At 43.7% G+C, this 26,062-nt stretch overlaps 1 protein-coding gene across 6 annotated transcripts; it reads left to right on the top strand.

Annotated features, from left to right (window-relative positions):
* The first annotated feature begins 538 nt into the window (after nt 1–538).
* prpf4ba (pre-mRNA processing factor 4Ba) lies at nt 539–26,062 on the top strand. Of its 6 annotated transcripts, none has more exons than XM_036965931.2 (15): nt 539–972; nt 1,472–2,566; nt 3,926–4,063; nt 12,014–12,166; nt 12,319–12,400; nt 13,344–13,542; nt 14,652–14,725; nt 15,383–15,473; nt 16,669–16,816; nt 18,064–18,201; nt 21,232–21,385; nt 22,467–22,581; nt 23,031–23,182; nt 23,449–23,535; nt 24,154–26,062. In XM_036965931.2, exons 1-15 carry the CDS (start codon nt 920–922, stop codon nt 24,358–24,360), a joined length of 2,886 nt encoding a protein of 961 aa, XP_036821826.2. In that variant the 5' UTR covers nt 539–919; the 3' UTR covers nt 24,361–26,062. The 6 variants fall into 6 exon arrangements, with proteins under 6 accessions (XP_036821826.2, XP_036821825.2, XP_090081396.1 ...); XM_036965930.2 differs by having other exon boundaries at nt 14,649–14,725; XM_090225270.1 differs by having other exon boundaries at nt 601–972; nt 3,926–4,073; nt 14,649–14,725.

The following is a 26,062-nucleotide window of genomic DNA, read 5'->3' as shown; positions in this document are numbered from 1 at the left end:
GTTTGTGATATACTGTATGGCCAATATACCACGGCTAAGGGTTGTAAACACTGAATGTGCAACCACTAACTTTATATTTGTTAAAACATCTTGTCAGTCATCACCAGAAGTTTCAGGTAGCTAGCTAGCCAGCAAATGTTAACATAGACCTACAGTCCATAGCTAGTTAGATTATCCGACAATGATGTCCCCGTTATGTCAGCCATGATTATATGCTTACAGTATGAAATGTAAACATTTCCGATTCCGAAACAAACTGGATCCAAGCATGCAAATGAGCCAACCCATGCTGACCTTTTAGGGACCACTGTCAATGGTATGCTTAGTTTCTGTGCAGTAAATTACTTATTGTCTTGTTGAAACATTTGATGTAATAAGTTATTGTATAATAGTTTGTAAAAATCTAAGTATACGCAAAAGGAAGATGAATTATTTCGAAATATCTCATATAGAGGATACAGACGAAAAATAATTTAAAGACAACGCTTTGGTTTATCTCGCTTTCGAATCCATTGCGCATGTCCAAAGTAAACGATGTGCCTATTCGATTACGCTGAACTCCGGGGCACTGGGTAGGAGCTCCATTTCAACTCGAACAGTAATCTGTGTCGCTCGCTCATTTTATCAACAAGGTAACATGGTGCATCGTCCAGAAACATCTATTTTCCATACATTTTGGGGGGAATTTCCCATGCAATCACATCTGCATGGGAAATCACAGAGTCCTCCTACTAATTACAACACGTGCTAAATGACAACATATTTGTTTTTCGCCAACTTCGTCACGGGCTTTGAACGGGGCACCTGGCTCACGCCCGGGAGGCAGACAGTCCCACATTGAATGCCATCAACTTTTAGCTAATGCGAAACACGCTGAAACGGGCGCCTGGACGAGATTAATCGAATCCCCTCACTGAAAATGGCTGCCATTGACTTTATAACGTTAACTGGTGACAGCGAGAAAAAACAAGCGTAAGATATTTTTTAACTTGTGTTTTAGGTAGCTAAAATGTATTGTTTTCCATATAGGTTATTCTGCGTGTGGTCATGACCAGTTATTGTTTTGAAAAAAATCGTCTAATATACGCGTTGTTAGGTGCTAGCCAGAGTCTGTTTCGCTTCTAGCTAGCTAGCTTACAAGCCTATGTTATGGTAATGAAACTAGGATAAATACTGGACAAGGTTAGCCGAGACCCCCAGCCGTTTACTATAATCAATAGCTAGACCATCTGATTCAACTTGCCAATCATCAAGCCCCTGACTAGCTAATTGAATCAGGTGGGCTTGTTCAAGCTGCAACAAAATTGTGTAACGATTGGGGGTCCCCAAGGAAAGGTCTGAGAAACACTCAAGTTGCACAACTAGTTGTTGTATATTAAACCAGCAGTAGTTGTCAAATGAACCGATTACCATGGAGCATTCCAGTTGATTAATCATTACATTACTCCTTTCCATGTCCTGTCATGTGCAGGGGAGAGAAAGCAGAGAGTGGCAATGAAGAGGAAAGCCAGGACCTGTCAGAGGAGGAAGGAGGCGCAGGGAAGGCAGAGGCCAATTCGTTGATGCTCATGGGCGCCGCGACCTCAGCTAAGACCAAGAAAAAGAAACACAGGCACCATAGCAAGAGACACAAGAGACACAAGCAGTCTTCGCCTGAGGACAAGGAGCGACGCCACAAGCACCGGCACAAGCACAAAAAGCACAAGCGTAAAGACGGCCCCTTGACTGACGGCTTCCCCACCGGTGGCAACGACAACGCTTTCCCATACTCTTCCTCCGCCAAGCCGCCGAGACTGGAAGACGATGAGATGGCGCTTCTGGAGGAGCTGGAGAAACAGAGGGCCCTGATCCAAGCCGAGCTAGACAGTGAAATGACTGAGGGTGGCAGGGGGGTACAATCGGGCATGGCTCTCATACTCCAGGGATACCACTCTGAGGTGGAGGAGGATGGGGAGATTCAGGGGGAGAGGATGTGCAATGGGCAGCACTTCCGGAAAGGGGCAACGGGGCACGTGGCTGGCTCAGGCTCGCAGACTGCTAAAGACACCGGTAGAGTCCAGCGAGAGTCGACAGACGCCGGCAAAGCTAAGCAGAACAATCCCAATAAAAACGGCAGGAAGAGAAAGATGGACGGCAAGACCAAGGATCAGATGAGAGGACTGAGCACGTCCAGGGATAGAGACAACAGGAGACATTCCAGGAGTGCAGATTGCTTCAAGGAAAGGGCACAGGCGTCCAAGTCTCCTCCTGGCACTAGCAAGCAGCCTTCCCTGCCGGCTCCAAGCAGAGAGGCACAAAGCCAGGACAAACACAAGAAGGCGATCAAGTCCCCCGCCAAGGACGCTTCCTCTGGGAATGAGAACTGCTCTCCTGGCCTACGAGGGAGGCCGCCAGGTCCTGCCTCCCAACTGCAGCGCAGCAAGTCCCCATCACAGTGCCGGGACCTCCGGGCCTCCACCGGAGCCGAGCGAAGGGCCAGGTCACCGCCACCACTCAGAGGGGGCCACCCGAGCCCCCCAGAGAGTCAAAGGAGAGAGGTGGACCGACTGAGACTCTCACCTGGCAGGTCAAGACATTGTTTGGCCTCATGCCGATTCCACACACACACACACACGCATCACAAAAAAAAAACATCCAAGTTGATGAGTTAAGAAATCTGGCCTTTTGTGTTTACTACAGATAAACAGGCAATTTTGTTTTCACGGAGGAGATGCATCTTCTCACAATATCTTCTCCACAAATGAATTTACTGTTAACATATTGTGACAAACTATTAGGTTCGGGGTTGTCACTCTCCCGCTGGAATAGACCATGAGCATTGGGGGCTGTATTCATTAGTTCACACTGTAGCGAAACAGTTTACAATGAATAGTAGTGTTTCTTATGGGGTAAATGTAGCTTAGTCCCTCTCCGTTTCAGCTGGTCGCTTCCGTTTGGTTTCTAGTGAATACGATGGTGTTAGACACCACACTGAGGATGGTTAAGGGGCCGGGCTCACATTTTAAAACTACATCTCATTTAAAATAATAACAAGATGTTATATCGTCACATACACCGGATAGATGCAGTGAAATGTGTTTTACAGGCTCAGCCGTAGCAGTATGATAGGTGCAGTAAAATGTGTTGTTTTACAAGGTCAGCCATAGTAGTACAGCTCCCCTGGAGCAAATTAGGGTTAAGTTCTTTGCTCAAGGGCACCTCAACCTCAACCTTGTCTACTTGGGTATTCAAAACCGGTGACTTTTCAGTTACTAGCCCAACTCTCTAATTGCAAGTAGACAGCTGCTTTAGCCAGTATTTATTTGATTTATTTAACCTTTATTTAACTAGGCAAGTCAGTTAAGAACAAATTCTTATTTACAATGATGGGCTACCAAAAGGCAAAAGGCCTCCTGTGGGGACGGGGGCCTGGGATAAAAAATCATAAAGAAATACAATGTAAATATAGGGCAAAACACACATCACAACAAGAGAGACACAACACTACATAAGGAGAGACCTAAAGACAACAACATAACACGACATGGTAGCAACATGACATGGTAGCAGCACAAAAACATGGTAAAAAACATTATTGGGTAAAGTCAACAGCACAAAGGTCAAGAAGGTAGAGACAACAATACACCATACAAAGCAGCCCCAACTGTCAGTAAGCGTGTCCATGATTGAGTCTTTGTAAGGGTCTATCGGCAGAATCTGAAGCAGATAAAATCCACAAAGAAGAAAGGAGTGTTGACGTAAAAACCAGTACTTAATTGCCATGTGGAAGATGGCATGTGTCATCATGTCCCATCCAAACATAGTCCAGTTTACGTCATCCACACATTGTATCGTGTCCAAATCAAATCACACCCCCTTTTTTTTAGGTAATGCATGGTGAACATTGAATGTGTAACCCCTTGTCCTGTTGCTGCGTGACCTTCAGGATTCGGAGCCAGGACGAAGCAGGGGGCCGTAGGGATGCCAGCGCAGCTCTAGGTGCCCGGCGACGGCTCAGCCGCTCACCATTCAGGCAGAGGTGTTGCTCTCCCAGGAGACGCAGCAGGTCTCCATTCAGGAGGAGGTGGGTGGAGGTACTTTTGTCCCAATATGTCTGATAACTGTACTGTCCCCTGTACTGTGTTGTGTATATGTCTGTGAGTCTAAAAATACTCAAGTCATTCTATCCCGATTCTCTGTCCGATGGTCTACTTGGACCGAAACGTCATTCTTTATTTTAATCTTTACTCACAATAAAAAAATATATATATATATATATAATGGGGAGTGTTATACATATATAATGGAGAGTGTTATACATATATAATGGGGAGTGTTACGTATTTTGAGGTTATCATAGTTCTTCTAATTGTATTGTCACGTAACTGGATAGGTGCAGTGAGGTATGTTTTTTTTTTTTCAGGATCAGTTCAGTGAAGTGTGGTGTTTTACAGGATCAGTTCAGTGAAGTGTGGTGTTTTACAGGATCAGTTCAGTGAAGTGTGGTGTTTTACAGGATCGGTTCAGTGAAGTGTGGTGTTTTACAGGATCGGTTCAGTGAAGTGTGGTGTTTTACAGGATCGGTTCAGTGAAGTGTGGTGTTTTACAGGATCGGTTCAGTGAAGTGTGGTGTTTTACAGGATCGGTTCAGTGAAGTGTGGTGTTTTACAGGATCGGTTCAGTGAAGTGTGGTGTTTTACAGGATCGGTTCAGTGAAGTGTGGTGTTTTACAGGATCAGTTCAGTGAAGTGTGGTGTTTTACAGGATCAGTTCAGTGAAGTGTGGTGTTTTACAGGATCAGTTCAGTGAAGTGTGGTGTTTTACAGGATCAGTTCAGTGAAGTGTGGTGTTTTACAGGATCAGTTCAGTGAAGTGTGGTGTTTTACAGGATCAGTTCAGTGAAGTGTGTTGTTTTACAGGATCAGTTCAGTGAAGTGTGGTGTTTTACAGGATCAGTTCAGTGAAGTGTGGTGTTTTACAGGATCAGTTCAGTGAAGTGTGGTGTTTTACAGGATCAGTTCAGTGAAGTGTGGTGTTTTATAGGATCAGTTCAGTGAAGTGTGGTGTTTTACAGGCTCAGTTCAGTGAAGTGTGTTGTTTTACAGGATCAGTGAAGTGTGGTGTTTTACAGGATCAGTTCAGTGAAGTGTGGTGTTTTACAGGATCAGCCGTAGCAGTATGATCGGTGCAGTGAAGTGTGTTGTTTTACAGGATCAGTTCAGTGAAGTGTGGTGTTTTACAGGATCAGTTCAGTGAAATGTGTTGTTTTACAGGATCGGTTCAGTGAAGTGTGGTGTTTTACAGGATCAGTTCAGTGAAGTGTGGTGTTTTACAGGATCAGCCGTAGCAGTATGATCGGTGCAGTGAAGTGTGTTGTTTTACAGGATCAGTTCAGTGAAGTGTGGTGTTTTACAGGATCAGTTCAGTGAAATGTGTTGTTTTACAGGATCGGTTCAGTGAAGTGTGGTGTTTTACAGGATCAGTTCAGTGAAATGTGTTGTTTTACAGGATCAGTTCAGTGAAATGTGTTGTTTTACAGGATCGGTTCAGTGAAGTGTGTTGTTTTACAGGATCAGTTCAGTGAAGTGTGGTGTTTTACAGGATCAGTTCAGTGAAATGTGTTGTTTTACAGGATCAGTTCAGTGAAGTGTGGTGTTTTACAGGATCAGTTCAGTGAAATGTGGTGTTTACAGGATCAGTTCAGTGAAATGTGGTGTTTTACAGGATCAGTTCAGTGAAGTGTGGTGTTTTACAGGATCAGTTCAGTGAAATGTGGTGTTTTACAGGATCAGTTCAGTGAAATGTGTTGTTTTACAGGATCAGTTCAGTGAAGTGTGGTGTTTTACAGGATCAGTTCAGTGAAGTGTGGTGTTTTACAGGATCAGCCGTAGCAGTATGATCGGTGCAGTGAAGTGTGTTGTTTTACAGGATCAGTTCAGTGAAGTGTGGTGTTTTACAGGATCAGTTCAGTGAAGTGTGGTGTTTTACAGGATCAGTTCAGTGAAGTGTGGTGTTTTACAGGATCAGTTCAGTGAAGTGTGGTGTTTTACAGGATCGGTTCAGTGAAGTGTGGTGTTTTACAGGATCGGTTCAGTGAAGTGTGGTGTTTTACAGGATCGGTTCAGTGAAGTGTGGTGTTTTACAGGATCGGTTCAGTGAAGTGTGGTGTTTTACAGGATCGGTTCAGTGAAGTGTGGTGTTTTACAGGATCGGTTCAGTGAAGTGTGGTGTTTTACAGGATCGGTTCAGTGAAGTGTGGTGTTTTACAGGATCAGTTCAGTGAAGTGTGGTGTTTTACAGGATCAGTTCAGTGAAGTGTGGTGTTTTACAGGATCAGTTCAGTGAAGTGTGGTGTTTTACAGGATCAGTTCAGTGAAGTGTGGTGTTTTACAGGATCAGTTCAGTGAAGTGTGGTGTTTTACAGGATCAGTTCAGTGAAGTGTGGTGTTTTACAGGATCAGTTCAGTGAAGTGTGGTGTTTTACAGGATCAGTTCAGTGAAGTGTGGTGTTTTACAGGATCAGTTCAGTGAAGTGTGGTGTTTTACAGGATCAGTTCAGTGAAGTGTGTTGTTTTACAGGATCAGTTCAGTGAAGTGTGGTGTTTTACAGGATCAGTTCAATGAAGTGTGGTGTTTTACAGGATCAGTTCAGTGAAGTGTGGTGTTTTACAGGATCAGTTCAGTGAAGTGTGGTGTTTTACAGGATCAGTTCAGTGAAGTGTGGTGTTTTACAGGATCAGTTCAGTGAAGTGTGGTGTTTTACAGGCTCAGTTCAGTGAAGTGTGTTGTTTTACAGGATCAGTGAAGTGTGGTGTTTTACAGGATCAGTTCAGTGAAGTGTGGTGTTTTACAGGATCAGCCGTAGCAGTATGATCGGTGCAGTGAAGTGTGTTGTTTTACAGGATCAGTTCAGTGAAGTGTGGTGTTTTACAGGATCAGTTCAGTGAAATGTGTTGTTTTACAGGATCGGTTCAGTGAAGTGTGGTGTTTTACAGGATCAGTTCAGTGAAGTGTGGTGTTTTACAGGATCAGCCGTAGCAGTATGATCGGTGCAGTGAAGTGTGTTGTTTTACAGGATCAGTTCAGTGAAGTGTGGTGTTTTACAGGATCAGTTCAGTGAAATGTGTTGTTTTACAGGATCGGTTCAGTGAAGTGTGGTGTTTTACAGGATCAGTTCAGTGAAGTGTGGTGTTTTACAGGATCAGTTCAGTGAAATGTGTTGTTTTACAGGATCGGTTCAGTGAAGTGTGTTGTTTTACAGGATCAGTTCAGTGAAGTGTGGTGTTTTACAGGATCAGTTCAGTGAAATGTGTTGTTTTACAGGATCAGTTCAGTGAAGTGTGGTGTTTTACAGGATCAGTTCAGTGAAATGTGGTGTTTACAGGATCAGTTCAGTGAAATGTGGTGTTTTACAGGATCAGTTCAGTGAAGTGTGGTGTTTTACAGGATCAGTTCAGTGAAATGTGGTGTTTTACAGGATCAGTTCAGTGAAATGTGTTGTTTTACAGGATCAGTTCAGTGAAGTGTGGTGTTTTACAGGATCAGTTCAGTGAAGTGTGGTGTTTTACAGGATCAGCCGTAGCAGTATGATCGGTGCAGTGAAGTGTGTTGTTTTACAGGATCAGTTCAGTGAAGTGTGGTGTTTTACAGGATCAGTTCAGTGAAGTGTGGTGTTTTACAGGATCAGTTCAGTGAAGTGTGGTGTTTTACAGGATCAGTTCAGTGAAGTGTGGTGTTTTACAGGATCAGTTCAGTGAAGTGTGGTGTTTTACAGGATCAGTTCAGTGAAGTGTGGTGTTTTACAGGATCAGTTCAGTGAAGTGTGGTGTTTTACAGGATCAGTTCAGTGAAGTGTGGTGTTTTACAGGATCAGTTCAGTGAAGTGTGGTGTTTTACAGGATCAGTTCAGTGAAGTGTGGTGTTTTACAGGATCAGTTCAGTGAAATGTGTTGTTTTACAGGATCAGTTCAGTGAAATGTGGTGTTTTACAGGATCAGTTCAGTGAAGTGTGGTGTTTTACAGGATCAGTTCAGTGAAGTGTGGTGTTTTACAGGATCAGTTCAGTGAAGTGTGGTGTTTTACAGGATCAGTTCAGTGAAGTGTGGTGTTTTACAGGATCAGTTCAGTGAAGTGTGGTGTTTTACAGGATCAGTTCAGTGAAGTGTGGTGTTTTACAGGATCAGTTCAGTGAAGTGTGGTGTTTTACAGGATCAGTTCAGTGAAATGTGTTGTTTTACAGGATCAGTTCAGTGAAGTGTGGTGTTTTACAGGATCAGTTCAGTGAAGTGTGTTGTTTTACAGGTTCAGTGAAGTGTGGTGTTTTACAGGATCAGTTCAGTGAAGTGTGGTGTTTTACAGGATCAGTGAAGTGTGGTGTTTTACAGGATCAGTTCAGTGAAGTGTGGTGTTTTACAGGATCAGTGAAGTGTGGTGTTTTACAGGATCAGTTCAGTGAAATGTGTTGTTTTACAGGATCAGTTCAGTGAAATGTGGTGTTTTACAGGATCAGTTCAGTGAAATGTGTAGTAGTACGGCACCACTGGAGCAAGTTAGGGTTATTTGCCTTGCTCAAGGGCACATTGACAGATTCTTCACCTTGTTGGCTCGGGTATTCGAACCATCAACCTTTCGGTTACTGGCCCAACGCTCTAACTGCTAATTTACCTGCCGTCCTAATCATGTTTTTCTTCAAGGTTCAATAGTTTTATACCGTGCATTCGGAAAGTATTCAGACACCTTGACTTTTTCCACATTTTGTTACGTTACACCCTTATTCTACAATGGATCAAATAATAATGTTTGCACATTTATATAAATATTCAGACCCTTTCACTCAGTATTTTGTTGAAGCACCTTTGGCAGTGATTACACCCTCAAATCTTCTTTGGTATGACGCTACCAGCTTAGCACCCCTTTATTTGGTGAGTTTCTCTCATTCTTCTCTGCAGATCCTCTCAAGCTTTGTCAGGTTGGATGGAGAGTGTCGTTGCACAGCTATTTTCAGGTCTCTCCAGAGATGTTCAGGGAGATCGGGGTTCAAGTCCAGGCTCTGGCTGGGTTACTCAAGGACATTCAGAGACTTGTCCTGAAGCCACTCTTGCGTTGTCTTGGCTGTGTGCTTAGGGTCGTTATCCTGTCTGAAGGTGAACCTTCGCCCCAGTCTGAGGTCCTGAGCTCTCTGGAACAGGTTTTCTTCAAGGATGTCTCTGTATGTTGCTCTTTTCATCTTTCCCTCAAACCTGGCTAGTCTCTCAGTCCCTCCCGCTGAAAAACATACCCACAGCATGATGCTGCCACAATGCTTCATCGTAGGGATGGTGCCTGGTTTCCTCCATACGTGACGCTTGGCATTTAAGCCAAAGAGTTCAATCTTGGTTTCATCAGACCAGATAATCTTGTTTCCCATGGTCTTAGAGTCCTTTAGGTGCCTTTTGACAAACTCCAAGCGGGCAATCATGTGCCTCTTACTGAGGAGTGGATTCCGTCTGGCCACTCTACCATAAAGGCCTGATTGGTTGAGTGCTGCAGAGATGGTTGTCCTTCTGGAATGTTCTCCCATCTCAACAAAGGAGCTATGGGGCTCTGTCAGAGTGACCACAGAGTTCTTGGTCATCTCCCTGTCCAAGACCCTTCTCCCCTGATTTCTCAGTTTGACCGGGAAGCCAGTTCTAGGAAGAGTCTTGGTGGTTCCACAGGCCACTGTGTTCTGAGGGACCTTCAATGTTGCAGAAATAGTTTGGTACCCTTCCCCAGATCTTTGCTTTGACACAATCCTGTCTCGGAGCTCTACAGACAGCTTCCTTCGACCTCATGGCATGGTTTTTGCTCTGAAATGAACTATCAACTGTGTACCAGGCAAAAGTTTGGACACCTACTCATTCCAGAGTTTATCTTTATTTGTACAGTTTTCTACATTGTAGAATAATATTGAAGACATCAACTATAAATTAACACACATGGATGTAGTAATCAAAAAGTGTTAAACAAATCAAAAATATATATATATATATATATATATCCCCAATTTTGTGGTATCTAATTGTCCCATTGCTGCAACTCCCGTATGGACTCGGGAGAGGCGAAGGTCGAGAGCCGTGCGTCCTCCGAAACACAACCCAGTCAAGCTGCACTTGTTCTTGACACAATGTGTGCTTTGCGCAGGCCCAACACAGGAGTCGCTAGTGGGCGATGGGACAAGAACATCCCAGCCGGCCAAACCCTCCCCTAACCCCAGCCGGCTGCGACAGCCTGGACTCGAACCAGGATCTCTAGTGACAAAGCTAGCACTACCTTAAACCACTGCGCCACTTGGGAGGCCCTTCAAAATACGTTTTATATTTACGGTTCTTTAAAGTGGCCACCCTTTGCCTTGATGACTGCTTTGCACACACTTGGCATTCTCTCAACCAGCTTCATGAGGTAGTCACCCGGAATGCATTTCAATTAACAGGTGTCTTGTTAATTTGTGGAATTTCTTTCCTTCTTAATGTGTTTGTCCCAATCAGTTGTGTTGTGACAAGGTAGGGGTGGTATACAGAAGATAGCCCTATTTGGTAAAAGACCAAGTCCAAGAACAGCTCAAAAAAGCAAAGAGAGTCTGTCATTACTTTAAGACATGAAGGTCAGTCAATCCGGGAAATTTCAAGATTGTATTTTTTTTTCAAGTTTCTTCAAGTGCAGTCGCAAAAACCATCAAGCGCTATGATGAAACTGGCTCTAATGAGGACCGCCACAGGAAAGGAAGACCCAGAGTTACCTCTGCTGCAGAGGACAAGTTCATTTATAGTTACCAGCTTCAGAAATCGGCAATTAACTGCACCTCAGGTTGCAGCCCAAATAAATGCTTCACAGAGTTCAAGTAACAGACACGTCTCAACATCAACTATTCAGAGGAGACTGCGTGAATCAGGCCTTCATGGTCAAATTGCTGCAAAGAAACCACTATTAAAGGACACCAATAAGAAGATACTTGCTTGGGCCAAGAAACATGAGCAATGGAAATTATGCCAGTGGAAATCTGTTCTTTGGTCTGAGTCCAGATTTGTTTCCAACTGCCTTGTCCACCACTTGGTCTTTTAGAATTCAAGGCACACTTAACCAGCATGGCTACCATAGCATTCATTCTGCAGCGATACGCCATCCCATCTGGTTTGCGCTTGGTGGGACTATATCATTTGTTTTTCAGCCGTACAATGACCCAAATCACACCTCCAGGCTGTGTAAGGGCTATTTGACCAAGAAGGATTGCTGCATCGGATGACCTGGCCTCCACAATCACCCGACCTCAACCCAATTGAGATGGTTTGGGATGAGTTGGACCCCAGATTGAAGGAAAAGCAGCCAACAAGTGCTCAACATATGTGGAAACTCCTTCAAAACTGTTGGAAAAGCATTCCAGGTGACTTCTTCATGAAGCTGGTTGAGAGAATGCCAAGCGGGCGCAAAGCAATGGTTGGCTACTCAAATATAAAATATTTTGATTTAAAACTTTTTTTGGGGGGGGTTTCTACTTGCTTCCATAGGTGTTATTTCATAGTTTTGATGTCGTCACTATTATTCTACAATGTCGAAAATGGTAAAAATGAGTCGGTATGTCCTTACTTTTGATTGGTTGTGTGTGTGTGCCTTTCCAAATCATGTCCAATCAATTGAATTTACCACAGGTGGACTCCAATCAAGTTGTGAAAACAGGATGCACCTGAGCTCAATTTCGTGTCTCATAGCAAAGGGTCTGAATACTTATGTAAATAAGGTATTTCTGTTTTGTTTTTTTAATTAAATGCGCTTGCTAAAATGTGTAAACCTGTTTTCACTTTGTCATTATGGGGTATTGTGTGTAGATTGATGAGGATTTTTTGTATAAGTACATTTTAGAATAAGGTTGTATCGTAACAAAATTTGGAAAAGGGGAAGGGGTCTGAATACTTTCCGAATGCACTGTGTATCATTCATTGAAATGACCATTGAACATCGGGAAATCTTACATATATTGCACCTGGCTTTTGCTTTTCTTTCCTGCGACTCTTCTACGTAGGTCATTGGATCGGGACAGGATGGGACGGAGGCCGCAGTGGGGTTCCAGATCCCAGGAGGGGAGGCAGAGACTGAGCCGGGACAGGGAGGACAAGTTCAAGGGCAGCCTCTCGGAGGGAATGAAGGTCGACAAGGAGGACTCTGAAGATGAAGTGTAGGCAGTTCACTTGGGATTTTAATTTAATTTTTAATTTGCTTACTGTTTACCTCAGACGTGTTGAATGGATGGATCATACACAAATGATACAACATTAATGTGGACGACCACATTGGATGTGTGTGTTGACGTGGTTTGTCCTGTAATAGGCTGGAAGATTACGATGTGGATGAGGACGACGAGGAGGCTCTCATCGAACAGCGTAGGCTACAGCGTCTGGCCATCGTCCAGGTGGGTAAAAAGGCGAATGACGTCATCATCCCCTCTGCGCCGACCTAGCTTAACCAGAGCCACACAGCCATGTTGCTACAATATGTATTTTAACCTTTCTCTATTGGCTATTGTCATGCACGGCGTGCAAACATGACACGCACAGCTGTTTGATTGTTAGTTCAACAATTCGAATGGCGTTGGACACTGTGCGCAGTGCCAATACTCTGGCCACACTCCTAATCCCAGGTTTTGTGTTGCTTAGTGCCAAGGGAGTCACTCAAAATGCTTAATGGCACGCCCACCTTTTTGATTGGCTGATCGGGTCCTGGTGTGTTGATCACATTAGTTTCTGATTGTTGTGTAAGATGACTACATCGGTAGGCAGGAAGAAGGCTGGGCTGAGCGACAGAGAGGAAGGGAGGGCAGTGTATTCTGTATTCCTGGAAAATGTAACCCCCCCCCCTCTCTCTCTCACTCTCCCTGTCCACCAACCTCCCTTTCTCGCTCTCTGCCTATCCACAAACCTCCCTCTCTCGCTCTCTCTCTCCCTGTCCACCAACAACCAGAATTCCTGTAGGCCCTCCCAGCACACCACTAAGATTACCAATAATTGTGACCATATAGAGATGATTTTGTATGCACAATTTTAATTTTTTATTATTTAGAAAAGGGTGCACATTTTAAAATGTATCATGTTTATAATCACTAGAGAATAAACTGGATGAGCTCCGATTGTGACTATCCTATCAACGTGATCTGTGGTACTGTAATATCCTATGTGGTGTGTCTCTTTGTTAACAGCTCGTGCGCAGTCTGTCATATTAAGGAAGTCTTGGGATTCTGCTCGACTTTGTATACATATTGTCTGTTTTTATACATATTCTCGTGCCTGTGCTTGCATATTTTTGCTGACGTGTGTGTGTGTGTGTGTGTGTGTGTGTGTTTATTTTTCTGTGAACAGAAGTACAAAGGAGGGAACGAGGACAGTAACATGTCGGAGCCCGGCAGCCCGCAGAGCAGCCAGCGCAGCCGCTCGCCCTCGCCGGACGACATCCTGGAGCGCGTGACGGCCGACGTCAAAGAGTACGAGCGGGAAAACGTGGACACCTTTGAAGAAAACATCAAGGCTAAGCACAACCTCATCGAACAGGAGAAAGATGGTAAACATGTGTGCTGTATATAAGTGTGTGTGTGTGTGTGTGTGTGTGTGTGTGTGTGTGTGTGTACATCAGACCTGTCAACTAAGACATAGACCTATGTTAAATACTTTCAACTAATTGATCTTCGCTTGGTACATTATGGAAACCATAGATTACTCTGTTGTTTAATACCATGAAGTGTCTGACCCAGGTGGGTGTTTGTCTGATACAGTAGTAGTAGTAACAGCAACACTCGGTTTGTTTGTTTGTCTGATACAGTAGTAGTAATAACAGCAGCACTCGGTATGTTTTGTTTGTCTGATACAGTAGTAGTAGTAACAGCAACACTCAGGATGTTTGTTTGTCTCATGCAGTAGTAGCAGAAACAGCAGCACTCGGCATGTTTGTCTGATACAGTAGTAGCAGCAACAGCAACACTCAGGATGTTTGTTTGTCTGATACAGTAGTAGCAGAAACAGCAGCACTCGGCATGTTTGTCTGATACAGTAGTAGTAGTAGTCGTCAGCTTAGTAGTAGCAGTAGTAGTAATCAGCCCAGCAGTTGCAGTAATTGCAGGCTCAGTAGTAGTCGTCAGACTAGTAGTAGTGATTCAGAAGTGGAACGGGGATACCTAGTCAGTTGTACAACTGAATGCATTCAACTGAAATGTGTCTTAAGCATTTAACCCAACCCCTCTGATCAGAGAGTTGGGGGGGGGGGGGCTGCCTTAATCCACATCCACAGCACCAGGGGAACAGTGGGTTAACTGCCTTGCTTAGGGATAGAACGACAGATTTTTTTTTACCTTGCCAGCTCGGGGATTTGATCCAGCAATCTTTCGGTTACTGGCCCAACGCTCCTACCCCACCAGACTTCCTGGACATTGATCGATTTTTCAAATATATTAAGTCTATTACTCAATTACTTATTATTATGATGTTAATTTCTCATGTACTCTTGACTTCTTAATCAATGATGTATGTATGTATGTATGTATGTATGTATGTATATATCTATATATATATATTTTTTTTAAATGTTTAAGTTATATTGACTTCAGCAGTTGTCAAGATGCTTTTACAGATTAACAGTGCTTGATCTTAAACTCGAGCCCATTTCTTTCCTAGAAGGAACCAACCCCAAAAAACCTTCTGCCCCCGACATGTTTACTGAATCGGATGACATGTTCGCCGCCTACTTTGACGTGAGTACTCCTCCCGTTGCTTTGATTCCATTGCTTTGTTTGGAATCTGACCACCATGACTTGTGCCAATGTGTCTTCAACTTTTTTTTTTTTTTTTTATGAAGTTGTCTATGGAATAGGATCCTGTCAGGTAGGGTTGCTAAGAGTGGTGTCCGTGTCTCGGGTCGCCCTTGTTATTATTACTGTTCCAAACACGCGTCTGTCAGCGGGTAACTTTAGACCGGGCCACAGCGTTTTCTCTGGTGACCTTTCTGTGAGGCGACTGAGAACTGCTCGTCCGATTTTTTTGAGTCAAGGATAAGCGCGCAAGTTGGGACTTTAAGCGTAAATCATTTGTTGATGTCAGTGCGGGACCAAAAGTTTGGCGTGTCAATCTCAAGTCAGAATACCACCTCAACTGTGGTTTTGTATTGTAGCCTGACAGTCAGACCTTGGTTCAAATGAGCGTTTAAATGGGCCTGCATTGGGTGCCAGATGGACATCATTTGCACTTTTGGGACTGTTCCTTTGGTTCCATTGCGCCAGGCAAGCTCAATCAAGCACATATTCCCATCAGAATAATAACTGATTTCTTGAAAGGGGGAAAAAAAAACGAACATTGGGAAAAACCATTGGTTTCCCGTCATACTAACACTAAGTGATTTGTGGCCACTGCAGAGTGCAAGGTTTCGAGCAGCAGGTATCGGGAAGGACTTCAAGGAGAACCCCAACCTCCGAGACAACTGGACAGACGCAGAGGGATACTACCGTAAGTCCCATTTGGAATTAAAGCTCCTTCCTTATTTTGTTCCTTCATTTGTTTGTTAGCTTATTCATTCATTAATCACTACTGAACAAAAAATATAAAACGCAACATGCAACCATTTCTAAGATTTTTACTGAGTTACAGTTCATATGAGGAAATCGGTCAATTGAAAATAATTCCTTAGGCCCTAATCTATGGATTTCACATGACTGGGCAGGGGTGCAGCCGTGGGTGGGCCTTGGAGGGCACCCACTGAGGGGCCAGGCTCAGCCAATCAGAATGAGTTTTTCCCTACAAAAGGGCTTTATTACAGACAGAAATACTCCTCAGCACCCTACCCAAATAAGATTTTTGTTCAGATGGAATATTTCTGGGATCTTTTATTTCAGCTCACGAAACATGGAACTAACCCTTTACATGTTGAGTTTTAATATTTTATGTTGGATGTTTATTTATATTCCAGTCTCTGACATGGCGTGTTTTGATATTTCTTAATGTCCGTGTGTTTTTATTTTATATTTTTTACTGCTATATATTACTTTTAGAGCTAGAGGAACAAGCATTTCGCTGCAGCTGCTTTCACATCTGTGTACGTGACCAATAAACTTTGATTTGCCCGAAAATGTGAAGATGGTTGTTTACCTGCAAAATTACAATTTCTTGTTGGTCACTAATTCAAACAACAAAGAGGATCAGACAATCTGTTTTACTCGCCTGCAACCTCGGACGCGTAACTTTTGCTTAGCGTGAGACGCTCCTGTTCAGTTCAACAAGTCCTGAGCGTAACCGTGCCGGCTCTGTTTTGAGCATAATTTTCAGTTCTGGTTCTATTTTCAAGATTTCGACACGCAGCTCACGCCTGAGAGCAAAAGGATATTGTGGGTAGTATTCTGCTCGCACTGACCAAAAGTTACTCTTCCAGTGCGTGTTAGGCTACTGGAATTATGTTTTTAATTTTATTCTTCCTAATGGCGCAACCATAGAGCAAGCTCACTTGCCCGGCTGCCATGTATCCCATAAATTGTCAGTCTTTCACCTAAACAATGGGAATGAACCATAAAGATCTGTTTTTAGGCCCACTGGAATTCTTTGCTGTTTTTGTTTACTTGCCCCAGGCAACAGGGAAACGCTTAAGGTCAATCCCTACTTTTTCATAACCAATTAGCTAATACATTCAATGTCTTTTGCTATTTGACAGGACTCAATATCGGGGAGAAACTGGACAAACGGTACAGTGTGTACGGCTACACGGGGCAGGGCGTGTTCAGCAACGTCATCCGAGCCCGTGACGTGGCCCGCGCCAGCCAGGAGGTTGCTATTAAGATCATTCGGAACAACGAGCTCATGTGAGTGTCGTTTACCAATAGCTAGTCTTGGACCCGGTTCTGTAGGCAGAAAACATTTTGAAACTGGGGAGATGCTACCTGCTGTTCATTGACTACAGCTCAGCGTTAAACACCCAGCTCATCACTAAGCTAAGGACCCTGGGATTAAAACACCTCCCTCTGCAACTGGATTCTGGACTTCCTGACAGGCCGCCCCCAGGTTGATTATGTTATTTAGGATCCCCATTAGCTGACGCCTATGGCAACAGCTAGTCTTCCTGGGGTCGGACACATTACAAAAAATACATTAGAGAAAGTGGTGAGGGTAGGCGACAACACGTGCTTAGTCCCCTCCTGTACTCCCTGTTCACCCACTACTGCGTGGCCACGCAAAACACCCAACACCATTAAGTTTACCGATGACACAATAGTGGTAGGCCTGATCACAGATGATGAGCTGGCATATAGGGAGGAGGTCAGAGACCTGGCAGTGTGGTGCCTGGACAACAACCTCTCCCTCAACGTCAGCAAGACAAAGGAGCCCCCCCCCCCCCCCTCAGGAGGATGAGAAGATTTTGCTTTGGCCCTCAGATCCTCAAAAAGGTTCTACAGCTGTGCCATTGAGAGCATCTTGACTGGCTGCATCACCGCTTGGTATGGCAACTGATTGGCATCCGACCACAAGGCGCCACCAAGGGTAGAGTGTACAGCCCAGTACAGTGCTCCTTGCCATCCAGGACATCCTATACCAGGGGAAGGCCCTAAAAATTGTCAGACTCCAGCCACCCATGTCCTAGACTATTCTCTCTGCTGCCGCATGGCAAGCAGTACCGATGCACCGAGTCTGGAACCAACTGTTCCCTGAACAGCTTCTTCTACCCCCAAGCCATAAGACTGGTTAATAATTAGTTCAGTTTGGTTAACTATTTAACTATCTGCGTTGACCATTTTTTATTTTGCACTCATTTTTTTTTTTGGACTCATCACTTACACTGCTGTTACTGTATTATCTGTCACTGTGTTCCTAGTTACATATCTACCTCAGTTACTATTGTGGGTAGATATTGTACAGGCTTTTTGTTATAGCCCTGCTCGAACACACCATATTCCACTAACCTGTACTTATTATTATCTGAGCCAGGTGTGTCAGAGCAGGGCTGGAACCAAAAGCCTGTCCACCCAATAGCTCTCCAGGGGGACCTGTACTACTGGTACACCAGTGTGTCCATGACTTTAGACTCATCGAAGTGGTCTCTTTGTCCCAAAAGGCAGAAGACTGGGCTCAAGGAGCTGGAGTTCCTGAAGAAACTCAACGATGCCGACCCTGACGACAAGTTCCACTGCCTGCGCCTCTTCCGACACTTCTACCACAAGCAGCACCTCTGCCTGGTCTTCGAGCCTCTCAGGTACCACCCTCCAGGTTACTGGCACCCCTAGATTGAGTACAGTGGTTCCCTTCTCATTGTATAGGCAGGGTTGGCCTAGGGCTGTTGCGGTCACGAAAGGTTGTCAGCCGGTGATTGTCAAGCAAATAACTGTCGGTTTCACAGTAATTGACTTAATTAATGAACACATTTAGCATCTCCTGGCTTCAAGTCATTGATGCAGATCTTTTGAACATCTACATTTTTAAAAAGTCTAATCAATTCATTTATTATAGCCTACACCTTCACAATGAAGCCATTTTATTTATTTTCGACCTGTTTTAAGAAGCATGATTTGAAGAACATGTAGTCTATTTCAGAAGAACAGAATAGCATACTCTGAGTTGTCCTTATGTTAGGTTCAGATGTGGCTATGCCAAAAGGCTGTGGGCTACGCTAGTTCATTTAGCAGACAAGATTTGCTTAGAATTCCGGCATTATTTTATAGTAGTTAAGAATAAAATTGAACAGAGCTGAATAAAATAAAGGATATTTTCTCCAAACGATTGGAGGGAATGCTGAGTTGTGTTGAGCGGTTAACAAAGAAATAGGTATTCTTATACATTAATAACTCTAAATTAAGCATAATTTTAGTTGTTCTACAAATGTCGGGCTATATGTTTTGCTTTTTAATACATTTTAATGCTGCATGATCCTCTTTTTAGTAGAGGCCATCACTCTGTTTTCTTGCACAATTGCATAGCCTGTAGAGATGTTGGGCAACATAAGCTCATGGGCTCTTATTAAGTGTTTAATTAGATGTTCTATTACATTTACATTGATGTCAGAGTGATTTAGAGGGACAATAGAGTGCTGAGTACCAGGCAGTTAGCCAGTTTGGTAGGCTACTAATGACCAGCAGTGGCATCAGAGCTTGGAGAAGCCTAATTACCTTGACTCAACCAGGTAATTACCGCCGGTGTGGTGGCAATACGTTCACCGCAACACCCCAAGGTGGGCCCCTTCCGCATAGGTTTGCTCTCCCTGTGTTAAAGAATGTGGTTTCAATTGATAATTTTTTGTTGTAAAAGCCTTAGCTGCTGGAGATGGGGTCTGAAAAGAGGTGGTCTTATTGACGCAAAGAGGCTGTTTTGAAGTCTGAGGTAGTCTGCTGCTCTCTGTCCTGGGGATGGGGGAAATCGATATGGAATGGTGGTATTATTTTTGCCCGTTTTTATATCAATACTGTGACTCCCAAGTATCGATTTTTTTTCCTTCTTCTTCCAGTATTTCTCATCCTATAGCTTGTTCTGTTTAAACACTAGAACCGCCTGGCCTTTCGTCCTACAGGTACCCGCTAGAGAACGTTGCCTGTCATCTCCTTTAGCATCAGATGCATATCAACCCACAAGGTGCTGAAACATAAGCACCAGCGCATGATAAATAGTGCATCAACTATTGTGGAAGGATTAGTTGCATGAAGAGATATTTGTGGAACTATATCCATTTTAAACAAAAAATAACAATAGTTATTTGTTTTTTTATAGTCATGGATATGTTTTGTCCTAGAAAGAAAAAGCATAGGCTTATAGCCTATTTTAGTTTCCCTTAAAATGGATTACAGTAATGTTTTTAATTGTATCAACTTTATTTGTAGATTAAATTAGTAATAGTTATAGTGATTAATAAAGTCCAGTTACAGCTGCTTTTGACAAAGTAGAAAATAAAAAAGGATAACATAACCAGCCAGGTGCTCAGGTGAAATTGTTTGCTATATATTCCTTAACAAAGGCACCAGTGCATGAACAATTGTAAAGGATGAATTGCCTAAATAAATAGCATATTTTTAAGTTTAATGTTATTTGTTTTTGCTTAGTAGCCAAAGCAATGCTGCTGCGTGGGGGGGGTCATGTGCTGAATACAGGGACCGCACGTATATTCTTTGAAAATGTGACATTTGGAAATAGAGCTGCACCTCTTGAATTATGAGAGTCATTTGACACAGGTAAATGTCATAGAAACTGCAGAATATGCTCTTTCTGATACTGTATAGAAATCAAAAGGTTTTTTTCCTGCATGTGACTCTGAAGAAGGATTTGTCATTCTTCATTCTATGCATTTGTAAATGACAAGATTGGCCCATTTTCTTCATGTACAATTTGACACCTATTAGGCCTAAAATTGTCACTCATCAGAGTATTGTCAAATGAATCTTGTCTATAGGCTAACTGTCATGTGTGAAATTAGTTTCGGTATCGTTGAGGTGTAGTTTTGATGGACCAGCTGTGCCGTTCTGACTGGCATCGTTTTTACTTCCTGTTCATCAACTTAAGAGTCCAGGATATGTTTTGCATTATTCTAAAGGCCTACTGCAACAAACAGCATTTCGTGTCATTTCCCTTACAATTAATTTGATTAGTAATAGAGTTATAGTAAATAAAATGTCTTGTAAAAGCTTGTTATTTTTTAATTGTTTACATAAAATAGAATGGTATCAAGCCTCAAGGTGCGCGTTCAAATTATTAACATGAGTGCCAACGCTGATCAATAACACACAGTTGAGAGAGAGGTCATGGGTAAAAGGGATCTTGATTATTATTTTTTTCCCGACAATAGAGTAATGTAAAATACAAAAGTATCGTGAGGTGCCTGGCAATTTCCAGCCCAACTCTGTCCCGTGTTTTACCTCTGAGAACCAGGATCTCAATTCTTTTTAGCGCAGACGGATGACTAAACTGTCTGAAATGGCTCCATATTCCCTACATAGTGAACTAATTCTTCTTCTTCTGTGGTTAGAAGTAGTGCGCTAAAATCGATCATATTTTATTGGTCACCTACACGTGTTTTAGCAGATGTTATTGCGGGTGGAACGAAATGCTTGTGTTTCTAGCTCCAACCGTGCAGTAATATCTAACAATTTCACAACACACACATCTAAAAGAATGGAATTAAGAATATATAAATATTTGGACGAGCAATGTCGGCAGTATTTAGTGAATAGGGTGCCATTTTGTGACTCACCCCTAATATTGTATGTGGTGTGTCTCTCTACTCTCTCTCTCCCCTCCTCAGTATGAACCTGCGCGAGGTGCTGAAGAAGTATGGCAAAGACGTGGGCCTCCACATCAAGGCGGTGCGCTCCTACAGCCAGCAGCTCTTCCTGGCCCTGAAGCTGCTCAAACGCTGCAACATCCTTCACGCCGACATCAAACCTGACAATATCCTGGTACGTCACCTCTAACCCACCGTAGCCCCAGAGAGAGACAGTCACCTCTAACCCACCGTACCCCCAGAGAGACAGTCATCTCTAACCCACCGTAGCCCCAGAGAGACAGTCACCTGTAACCCACCGTAGTCCCCAGAGAGAGAGTCACCTCTAACCCACCGTAGTTCCCAGAGAGAGAGTCACCTCTAACCCACCGTAGCCCCAGAGAGACAGTCACCTCCAACCCACCGTAGCCCCAGAGAGAGACAGTCACCTCTAACCCACTGTAGCCCCAGAGAGAGACAGCCACCTCTAACCCACCGTAGCCCCAGAGAGACAGTCACCTCTACCCACTGTAGCCCCAGAGAGAGACAGTCACCTGTAACCCACTGTAGCCCCAGAGAGAGACAGTCACCTCTAACCCACCGTAGTCCCAGAGAGAGACAGTCACCTCTAACCCACCGTAGCCCCAGAGAGACAGTCACCTGTAACCCACCGTAGTCCCAGAGAGAGAGTCACCTGTAACCCACCGTAGTCCCAGAGAGAGAGTCACCTGTAACCCACCGTAGTCCCAGAGAGAGAGTCACCTGTAACCCACCGTAGTCCCAGAGAGAGAGTCACCTCTAACCCACCGTAGCCCCAGAGAGACAGTCACCTCTACCCACCGTAGCCCCAGAGACAGTCACCTCTAACCCACCTTAGCCCCCAGAGAGAAGATTTTAACAAACATTTAATGGATAATTAATGTTTTAATAGCAGGTTGTATATTTCCAAACAATCCATCATGATATGATGCCTTGTTGATATTATGACCCGCTTGCGGAGATAACTGTCAGTTTTGATCAGGGCACTCTACCCTTACCAGTTTCTCCCGATCACATGACGGGAGTGGACCTCAGTTCAGTCTAATTGAACCCACCCAGTGTGAACAATGTGCTGTTTGACGGAGCTAATTGAACCCACCCAGTGTGAACAATGTGCTTCACCTTTGATCTTTTTAAACCTGTTGGCTGGAGTTTTTATATAGGTCAAGTGGCATATATATATATATATTTTTTTTTTTTAATTTTTTTATTTTTTATTATTGGTTTGTTTTCAACAGGTGAACGAGTCGAAAACCATCCTCAAGCTCTGCGACTTTGGTTCAGCGTCGCACGTGGCAGAGAATGACATCACTCCCTACCTGGTTAGCCGGTTCTACAGGGCGCCGGAGATTAGTGAGACTCCTCTCTTCTTGTCTTTTCCTACTCTTCTCGTTTTGTGTTCTTCTCCTCTTGTTCTTTTTTTTTCTTCTCTAAATCCTGTCACGACCCTTGACCTGGAGAGCTATTGGGTTCAGGCTTTTTCTCCAGCCCAGTTATATTCAGCTAATCACCTGCTCATCAAGTCCTTGATTGGTTGAATTAGTGCAGCAGCTCTCCGCGACCAGTTGGAGAACACTGCTGTAGGTCTTAACTTGAAGGGAAAATATTAAACTGCCGTGTTTAGTACTCGCCAAACGGAATGAAAAACTGCGTAAAATAGGGAGTCCCCCCCCCCCCCCCATTATAAAACATTTTGAATCTTTTTGAAAACAGTGTGCCCTTATGAACACAACGCTCATCAAACATACTAATTTTCCCATAGTTTGACCCAAGTCCCCTAAAGCCTTTATCTGTCCTTGCAGTCATCGGGAAGCTTTACGACCACGGCATCGACATGTGGTCCGTTGGCTGCACTCTGTATGAGCTGTACACGGGCAAGATCCTTTTCCCAGGGAAAACCAACAACCACATGATTAAGCTCGCCATGGACCTCAAGGGCAAGATGCCCAACAAGGTGAGACCAAAATCCACCAACCACAGAAACTCTCCCTTCACCCTGCTACGGGACATTTAACTGTACTGTAGGGTCCATCCAGAAACACTCCCTTAACCCTGCTAAGGGACATTTTACAGCAGAAAAACCATTTATTCAGAAGTGTTATTAGAATTCCAATTTTAAAAAAATCTGAAAAATCTAAACTCTGAGTTTCTGGTTATTTCCTGAATGGAATCATTTGAAATGGAATTGACCCGCAACTATTATCTTTCTATCCTGCACAGATGATCAGGAAAGGCGTGTTCAAGGACCAGCACTTTGACCAGAACCTCAACTTCCTGTACACCGAAGTAGACAGAGTTACTGAAAGGGTAGGAGGTTGTTGTTTTCTCTCATATTGTCTCAGTGGGAATGTTAATGGAGGATAGTAAGCTAAGCCATGTGTCTATTTTTAAGGACCCTACTTTTCTGAGGATGACTCTAAAACCTTGTGATCTGCAAAAAAGTAAAACGAACCCCCAAATGATGTGATGTGTCGATTTATGTCCATCTCATCTCTATGGTGTCATTGCTCGTGCCTTCTGTCCTTACTCCTTTTCCACACACACCCCTCTTTCTCCCACTCTTTTTCTCCCTCTTTCGCTCCCCCTCTTCATTCTCCTTTTCCTCCTATTCCAACCCCCCCCCCCTTCCATATCTCTGCAAATTTTCTCTCTACCGTCTTTGTTTTCTTCACTCATTTCTCCTTTTAAAACCGTTTTTGTTTTCCTCTCCTTTTCTCTCCTTCTTTTAAAACCGTTTTGTTTTCCTCTCTGGGTCTTTTTCGACTCTGATCTCTTGCCCCGCCCCATCCAACTCCACGCCACTTATCTGTTCTGCTTCTCATCCCAACTCTTTCTCCCTCTCACTCTACCTCCTGCCCTCCCTCCCTCCCTCCATCGCTCTCCCCCCTCCCCCACTTGTTCTTCTTCTGTCCCACCCATTCACAGGAGAAGGTGACAGTGATGAGCACCATCAACCCCACCAAGGAGCTGCTGGCTGACATGGTGGGCTGCCAGCGTCTGCCCGAGGACCAACGCAAGAAGGTGGCCCAGCTCAAGGACCTGCTGGACCAGACACTTATGCTGGACCCGGCCAAGAGGATCAGCATCAACCAGGCCCTGCAGCACCCCTACATCCAGGAGAAGATCTTTTGACCACGTCGTACTGTATCCACTCACAGTCATGCATTGATTGCTGCAACCAGTACTGAGTCCTTAGTTTGACTATGGTTGGACCCCCATCCCATCTGGCACTGCTGATGGAGAGGAAGTAGTATTATCTTTCTTCCCCTGTTTGAAACACACACACACACACACACTCTCTCTCTCTCGTTTTTCATCGATCTTCTGGATTGTATAAATAACCGTAGTAGGGCTCCAAGCAGAATGCCTGCTGCATAGCATATGTTCAGTTTCAGCCTACCTGCAAGTCAGATAGTTCTGTCTCATTATAAGCCCTCTATCTCATGGACAGTAAAGCCACTCGAGTTGGACTTTCATCCAATCAGATCTTCCGTTTTTTGATTGGCCCCTTGCAGGTGACTGAAGGTGGATGATATTTTTTGCTGTAAAAAAAAAAGAAAGTTAATTCTGATTGGGTTAGTCAAATGTTAATTCTGATTGGGTTAAGTAAAATGTTAATTCTGATTAATGAGGAGGGTTAGTCAAATGTTAATTCTGATTATTGGGGAGGGTTAGTCAAGTGTTAATTCTGATTGTTGGGAAGGGTTTTTGAGTTAACGGTCATTCATGAGTTGCCAAGGCAGGGAGGGTAACCCAATACCCTTACCCTTTTGAATGGGATGTTTGTACAGTGGGTTGACTAAACTCCTGCAACCTTGGCAGCTCCTTTGACTTTGACCTGTGATGTGGTGCAGGGCCAGCATAAATGATGTCTATATCCGCGTCTCCCCCAGGTATTGAAAGCCCCCATCCACCCTGTCCCCACATCCTGGTGTCTGTGCAGGCCCTGGTCCGCATGCCCGTTCTGCTGCTGCCTGTAGGTCTGTCAGTGCCGAAAACCCAAACGGTTGGGGGGGGGTCCTTGGGTTCTACTTGAGCACACCTGCAGGGATGGCCCCTCATGTTTAAAGCAGGTTGTATACCACTTGCAGTACATTGAAGGTAAGCTATCTCCCCCCCCCCCTCCTAAAAAAAAAAAAAAACTAAACTCATCAACTTCAACTGATTATTACCTCATGTTTTATTTTTTTGATATATTACACATGGTTTTAGCCAGATGTCCCTGTAGACATGGTTATGTCAAGAAAAATGGTTTCTATAAGACAACTTTATATTTCTGAAGCATAATTCAAATCACTATGGCAAAGATTGGATTAAAAAAAAAAATCCAAATCGGTCATGCATCTAAATTGTAGAGAGAAAATTGTGGGGGGGGTGCGGGGGCTTTATCCAACAAGCTGTCACCTTCAGTGTACTTTTCTTAATGCAACAGCTTTATATTTTATTTGCTCTACTATGTAATGAATACCTTTTTTTTTTTCCCCCTGCTCTCCCTTTACGGTGTTACGATGTTAGAAACTGTGAGGATAGCAGTCTTGCTATGTACACAAAAGCATGTGTTAATTGTTTCTAGGTGTGTTCTCTAAAAAAAAAAAAATGTTGTATAATAATAAGGCTATGTATGTGTTTTGTTTCCCTCTACTATCTGTCATTGGTTTTCATGTTTTGTGTGACCATGGTGTCTTTTGATACAGGGATATTCCTGCACTGAGCTTTGAGTCTGCTTGTTATGAGCGGTAATTGCCTCTACTTTATTTGGTGTTATATATATATATATATAATGATGATCTTATAGGACCAAAACAGAAATAAAACAGCCTAAATGAGTAGCTAA

The sequence above is a fragment of the Oncorhynchus mykiss genome, chromosome 28 (assembly GCF_057628025.1).
Source record: "Oncorhynchus mykiss isolate SJ-2025 chromosome 28, ASM5762802v1, whole genome shotgun sequence".
Taxonomy (NCBI): domain Eukaryota; kingdom Metazoa; phylum Chordata; class Actinopteri; order Salmoniformes; family Salmonidae; genus Oncorhynchus; species Oncorhynchus mykiss.
Note: the sequence above shows the minus strand (reverse complement) of the source record. Positions and strands in the feature narration are given on the sequence as shown.

What these genes read in the sequence shown, in the direction of transcription:
- prpf4ba (XM_036965930.2), top strand. Translation starts at nt 920, where the DNA reads ATGGCTGCCATTGACTTTATAACGTTAACTGGTGACAGCGAGAAAAAA. An exon ending in AGGTCTCCATTCAGGAGGAG is followed by an intron (nt 4,064 to 12,013) that starts GTGGGTGGAGGT and finishes TCTTCTACGTAG; the next exon opens with GTCATTGGATCGGGACAGGA. An exon ending in CTACAGGGCGCCGGAGATTA is followed by an intron (nt 22,582 to 23,030) that starts GTGAGACTCCTC and finishes CTGTCCTTGCAG; the next exon opens with TCATCGGGAAGCTTTACGAC.